We start from the raw sequence: 7,008 nt of genomic DNA, 5'->3' as shown, positions 1-7,008 counted from the left end.
GTTGGTAGAACCTTTTCCTGTTGCTCTACATCTAATGATTTCACCAAATTTATTGATTGGCAATTACCTATTTCCTCGCCTTTTTTAATTTTAATAGTGTGTTTAGCGGTATTCATTATTCTGACAGGAATGGATTCACCAGATCGTTGCGTTCTGTTTCTAAGCTGAGACCGATAAATCTGTTTCATGTGTTCTTCACCATAACGTAAATCCAACGCGCTAACCAGAACTTCATAGTTGAAGTGGTTCTCCGCCGGAATCGTCTGAAGAACCTCTGCTGCTAACCTCGCAGGGCCAGTATCAGTGCTGTTGCTCGTTCTTTTCCGTTCCAACAGTTACTAGTTGCCGCTGTTTCAAACTGGGTTTTATAAACGTTCCAGGACATCTCTCCGTCAAATGCTGGTACCTTCAAAGTTCTTCCGGATGCGTGATCTAACGGCATGGCCATTTTTTTGGATTGCTCCAATTCTCGCTTCAATTTGTCTATCTTGTGATCTACCTCAACGGTCTGACGATCAAGTTTCTGCTCGATCATTTCTATTCTTGTTGACTGTTCTTCAATCTGTTCTACCACTTCCAATTTTACGTGTTTTAACTTCTCTGTCTGTCGTTCGGACTGTTCCTTGATCTGTTGTTTTAACTCTTCTGTCTGTCGTTCGGACTGTCGTTCGGACTGTTCTTTGATCTGTTTTAACTCCTCTGTCTGTCGTTCGGACTGTTCCTTGATCTGTTGTTTTAACTCTTCTGTCTGTCGTTCGGACTGTTGTTTTATTTCAGTTGACATGCTAAGCAGAAGTTCCATCATTTTAGCGGTTGTAAACGTGTAATTTTTCATTGTAATTTCATTGTCTTCGTCAGCACCATCAAACTTGAATTCGTCTGGGTTCTTACCTTCATCAATTCAGACATTTGAAAATCGATACATACAATTATAAAGTTGTAAATAATTCTTAAAAAAACTTATTTAAAAAAAATGGAATAAAAAAAATATTTCATAAAATACAAAAGTATCAGTTCAAAACCAAATTTGTTTATAAAATAACATTCACTTCTAACATTTTTCTCAGTTTGACACTTGGAAAATTTTTCGTAATTATTCCATATAAGTTTCGAATTTTTCTTTTTCATGATTAAAACCAAGTTTTTTTTTTTCATCCTCATTTTGCATTCATTTATAATTATAGGATGTTCTAACAAACATGTCCAGGTCCTTCCGTCTGAATTATTTTGAACGTTTGATTCATTCCATTTATTTAAAAACATGAATTTGTTTGGTACATAAACAACAAAATACTGTCAAGTTTATTTAATTTATTATTTATGAAAATAATTGATCATGTATTCATTAACTCATTGTGTTTTAAATATAATTCTTAAGATAACTTGAGAAATACGTTAAATCAATAGGAATAAAATTACAAATAAATGCATTATTGTGTAAATTACAAAAGGTATAATTTTTCAATTGTCTGATGCATTAAAATGGCTAAGACCATTAAGCGTTATTATTTTGAAACGATACATCGTAATTTTGTCTAAAATGAAACGAGACGAAACGAGATGCCGTCGAAAATAGCGAGAAATAACGATGCGATTAACGATACGTTATCGAGATCTCGATTCAAATTTTTGTAATTAGAAATCGCTGAGCCACACTATTTTTTTATACGGATGCTTGTTTACCACTCTATAATATTTCAATTCATTAATTGATTCATTAGCAAAATATTTTGAAAAATTACAAAAATTATTCAAGTATAAACATATTTTTATTATTCAAAAATAGAAAATTTTTGGGTTGTTAAAAAAAACTTTTCTAGGCTGAATTTCGGATGTTTGGTCGGATTTTTTTTTTTTTTACATAAGTTAGAATGTATTAATACTTATGTATGAATCTAAATGCACATATTTGTATATGAGAATGTAAACACGCGTTTGCAGATTTTACATTTATTTTTTTTAAAGTAAACATGTATGTAAGTGTATATTATTATTCACTGATCGATGAGTGTTTTGTATATCTGCATAATGCTTTGAAGCTTGAAGAATCACGATTGTATCGCTTGGACCATTTGATTGATGTTCCTATCTTGATTATTTCAATTACTTTTAAATTACCAGACATTAAATTAACACCAAGCACTTTTTTGCTTTTCAAAATATATTAACAGGTGTGGTGCTTGTATAATCGCACATGTTTTTTTCATTTTATACGTATATTGTAACGTATGTTCGGTACCATGAGTATTTACAGAAATCGATTATGAGATATAAATTCAAATTGTATTAAATTTAAGATAACTTGTTGAGTCATTTACTGATAGGAATAAATATCAAAAAAGTTTTAATGCTGGGTTTGAATTTAGTGTTTTGCAAGCTAACAAAGCCAAACTTACAAGTTATATTATATAATGTAAAAAGTGTTGGTCCTGGGCATGACATAAAACTGCATCTACGCTGCCTTGCGTGCTTTTGAGCAAAAGGCTAGGCCCACCGCTTATAACTGGTTGTTGTCGTCGTCAGGATGTTTGTCCGGATGTAAAAACATTTCCCAAAATTACTCTTATGCCAGCACAAAGAAAAACAACGGCCCTTAGTCCCCAGCAGGCCTTAAGTGATGTCAAGAATCCCTGGGAAGTATGCAATAGCGGAGGGATGTTGCAGAAAAATTCAGAATGGCCCCTCTATGGTATTTAGACTTGGAACGCTTAACGTTGGATCACTGACTGGCCGCAGCACGAAAATCGCAGAAATGCTCGAGCGTAGAAGGATTTGCATCTACTGCCTTCAGGAAATCGAATGGTGTCAGTCATGTCAACTCAGACAAAGAAAAATATAAACTATTCTGGAATGGTCAAAAGACGGCCAAAAATGATGTTGGAATTTTTGTCAGAAAACAGCGGTTTTCTGAAGTACAAGAAGTACTGGATATTAAAAGGATTAATTCACGTCTCATGAGGATCAAGCTTGTTCAAAAATAATTGGTACTTTATCTAAAGTGTCCAATTTTGTTTGTCCTGCTTGCATCAATCCAAAACAACAAATTCGAAATAGCAATGTTTTTGAAGCCATTAAGGTAGAGAAAGATACATCGTTTCAATATCTAGGAGATGTTCTGTATTGGATCTGGATTGTACTGGAACAGCTGAAGCTGCCGTTCGAGCACGCATACGAGCAGCCTGAAATAAATTGCATCTCCTTACCTCTATATTAATGCGGCGTGGCATCCCACTACCACTACGGTCTTGTTATATGGTGCAGAAACATGGCCAATGACCACTAAACTGGAACAACAACTCCAACGAACCGATATGAAAATGCTCCGATGGATGCAACTAATTAGTCTGAAGGACCGCATCAAATCTACCAAAATTCTGCATCGTGCAGGTTTAGATGATATAAAGGACGAATGCCAGCAACACCGTCTGCGATGGTTTGGTCATGTCAAAGAAAGTGGAAATAGTGCTATAACTTCTCTTGCAGATGTTGAAGTACCTGGCACACGTCCCAAAGGCCGTCCAAAGATGTCCTGGTCGCAAACAATCGAGCAAAACATGAAGGCTCTAAATTTAAATGAAATGGATATAACTGACCATCTAATTCGGCGCAAAAAATTGATGGCAAAGAAAACAACGTCCTACTTCAGGGGAACTGGGTCTCTTGACGCTAAACGAAGATTGATTGATACTCGCTTTCAAAACGTATAAACACAGATGTCCGTTGTAATGTGCAGTGCAGGGTACATTACAACGTTTCAGGCATCATGTACGTTACCCACTCAACCAAAAGTATCAAAAGAATCTTTTAAATTCAAACTTCTAACATCATATAATCAATAATTGAACTATCAGCTTTAGTATTCCCCACTTATTCATTCTATATTACCTTAGTAACTTGCTGCGAATAAATGTGCCTCTACTAAATTGCTTTGATTTTTTTAGTTTCTTTAGAGCTTCATTTATTAAAAAGTTTGAGTATTTCACCGGGACATATAATATATGCGTTATATGCTTTACCATTTTATATTTGCCTTTTATTCTTTTGAGCTCCAATGGTCTGAGTGCGTAAAAATATCGTTTATTTTATAATAAAATTTGCTCTAAATAGTTTAATAAACTTAATATATCTAGTAAATTTTATTAATTAGTTTAAACAGTTTTTATATTAAATTAAATGATTTCTGCACGAGTATTAGTTTTTAAACGATTCATTATAATTTTTGAGTGCTCACACATGCTACAGTTTCTAAAATATATTTTGCAGCAGTTATTTATTTTGCAATTTCTTTTCAACATTTGTAGAAGTCGCCAACCATGGAAGTCAAGCCTTTGAATATTATTCCCCTATTCAATCAATAAACCACACTACTGCTACTGAATTAGACAGGTTTCGTTCAACTTAAAAATACAGAAGCCGATATCAAACGCAATAAATTCAACCAGTTCTGTCGAAACGACAGATTCGACCTCATATACAGTTTAGTCTACACAATTTTTGATCTGCTGTTCGAGAACCAAGTTTAAATTACAATGCCATGCTCCCATTGACGTGATGTGCCTAAAGCCTAGACCATACTAATAGACATGTTACACAATTTGTTCATGAAAAAACGGATCAAAAGAATTTAAAATGAAAGTTAAAAATCGCATAATGCCCCATTTTAAATGGGAAATTTGAGAGATGCGATTTTCGCTTTTGCGACTTTAGTGGCACGAAAGTGTAATATAATCATAGAATAAAATAACATGTAAGCATCTCGGGTTTCGCCACAGGTCTTGTGAGAACCGTGGGATTTGCTGAATAATTGAATAAACTGGATAATTTTATCCAGTGAATTATCAAAAAAGATGTAAAAGTTTTCAAAAAAAATATGCGAAATAAAACAAAAAAAAAACAACCTTTCAATCTAACGTTTACAAAGTCATCATTGAAAAGAACTGAGCAGCTGGACGCAGAAACATGCTTACCAACGCATAATGATATTTCAACCAATCCATCATCGGTTTGCGTCCAGCTTGATACTACATTTTGAATAAATTATATTTGTCAAATAAACAGACGTATTAACTAATAACTACAGTTTCTTAAATTTAAAACTGATATACGTAGATTAATTATATACAAAAATAACATTTGGCTTCACACTTTAGTTTTTGCTTTTTTTTAGATTTGTTATTTGTTTTATTCATTTATTAGTTCATCTTTTTCATTTACTAAATAAAAAATATTTATTATATTACTTGTAGTGAACATTTGTTTCTTTATTAGGTTGTAAGCTTTGACGCTCGTTACTTCAGACATCAATGCAGTGACGGATCTAACGCTTAGCAGACTGAGCAGCTGCTAGGAGCCCCGGACGGCCAAGGGGCCCCGTGTACAAATTTATCCCTCAAAAAATACTTCAAATAAATTTTCCAATATAATGAAATTTGAAAAAAATCATAATTGTTAATTGTTATTAATGGAAAGGGGGCCCCGTAAAAAAATTATTTTATAAAAATAACTGAAATAAATTTTGAAATATAATGAAATTATTATCAAATTCTTTCAATTACTATGCTGAATTCAACGTTAATAAGCGTTTGCAAACATTAGCAGTTTACAGTAATATGTTTGAAAACAATCTGTCATTCGTTTCGTTAGCCACCGTGATATTTCTTCGGACATCCCTACTTTTCTGTCTTTAATATCGTATCGTTGTTTTGTTGTTGAAAGCGCGTGTTTTTATTGTTTAAAAAAGTATTGTGGCCAAATAATTAAAACGTTATTTAGTTGTCTGTTTTTTTCTTTTATTTCAAGTACCTAAGTGGTAAACATTTCTATTTACTTTTGATATAAATTCATTAAATGATTTTCATTTTAATTAATTACAAATGGCTTTTATAATTAATTGAATTGTTTCAATATTAAAATTCAAACTTGGCAGATAGATGCTATTAAAACGTAATTATATAATAAAAACGACTTCTTTCATAGTACAAAAATGAAAAGACGGAAAAAAAGGAAAAAATCTTAAAAATCCAGGAATTTGTTGAAAGTCAGAAAAATGCATTCCTTAGTAAATAGCGATATCGAGTTACCTGTGCCATCAACATCTTTTGAACACGTGTTTGTCACAGACCAATAAGTGTTGAAAAAAGGGAAGAAGAAGGAGAAAGTGAACATCAGGTTGATGAAAAAAAATTGTGAGATAACAGAAGACAGAGAAAATCCAGATAAATTGTATAATAAGAAAAATGAAGAAATTAATGATATAGCCTTATGGCCAGCCAGTTTGTCTGATTCATTTATTGACTATATTTTAAAAAATAAACCAGAAAATATAGGAAATATAGAAAACTTAAAATCGGTGTTTAAAGAAAAAGATGATGTTTACTACAGCAGAGGACTCTCTAATGATCATTTTTATAGAAAAAAATCAAACGGAGTTTTGGAAAAAAGAACATGGCTGGTATTTTCCGAAAAAATGAATAAATACGAAACCGCTCTTATGACTGTTATTTGGAATTGTATCCTGCAAAGAAAAAATTCTACCAGTAAGTCACTGCAATCAATAGAATGTGAATTATTTAAAGGATCAATGCTACTTAAATCATTAGACAGTTTTATTGAGAATTTTAGAAATGATTATGAAAAAGTTATGACAGAAGCAACCGATTTATCAGGATTACAATCTTTTAGTGAGGAAGATGAAGTAACTTTTAACAGAAGAAAAAGAAATGCGTTTTTTGATGAAAATAATGAAGAGTATAAATTTACAACTAGAGATAATTTTAAAATCAATACATTTTATGTCATATGCGATAGTATTAAAACACTATTGCTACAAAGAGTTCAAAAATATGAGGTTGTTTTGGAACATTTTCGTATATTTCTTAATTGGAATTTGTCAGAAGAAAGAATTGAAAAATATTTACAGAAATAACATTGATGTTTGTAATTTGGAAGATGAACTAAACCATTTTTTATTTTTTTTGAAGGAAAATGAGGACGCCATTAAGAATAAGC

The 7,008-nt window shown here is 32.2% G+C and overlaps 2 protein-coding genes across 2 annotated transcripts; one reads left to right on the top strand and one right to left on the bottom strand.

Moving 5' to 3' along the window:
• Positions 1 to 280: 280 nt before the first annotated feature.
• Positions 281 to 1,161, bottom strand: HELRODRAFT_165007 (hypothetical protein; the record flags this gene model as incomplete). Its single annotated transcript, XM_009030913.1, has 2 exons — positions 281 to 891; positions 1,044 to 1,161. The coding sequence occupies 2 exons, from the start codon at positions 1,159 to 1,161 to the stop codon at positions 281 to 283; spliced, it is 729 nt and encodes a 242-aa protein (XP_009029161.1).
• Positions 1,162 to 2,617: 1,456 nt separating this feature from the next.
• Positions 2,618 to 6,925, top strand: HELRODRAFT_165006 (hypothetical protein; the record flags this gene model as incomplete). Its single annotated transcript, XM_009030912.1, has 4 exons — positions 2,618 to 2,804; positions 4,387 to 4,517; positions 5,977 to 6,037; positions 6,129 to 6,925. The coding sequence occupies 4 exons, from the start codon at positions 2,618 to 2,620 to the stop codon at positions 6,923 to 6,925; spliced, it is 1,176 nt and encodes a 391-aa protein (XP_009029160.1).
• Positions 6,926 to 7,008: the final 83 nt, after the last annotated feature.

Source organism: Helobdella robusta (assembly GCF_000326865.2).
Source record: "Helobdella robusta unplaced genomic scaffold HELROscaffold_7, whole genome shotgun sequence".
In the NCBI taxonomy this organism is placed as follows: domain Eukaryota; kingdom Metazoa; phylum Annelida; class Clitellata; order Rhynchobdellida; family Glossiphoniidae; genus Helobdella; species Helobdella robusta.
The sequence above is the reverse complement of the archived record's forward strand: the minus strand, read 5'-3'. Positions and strand labels throughout refer to the sequence as shown.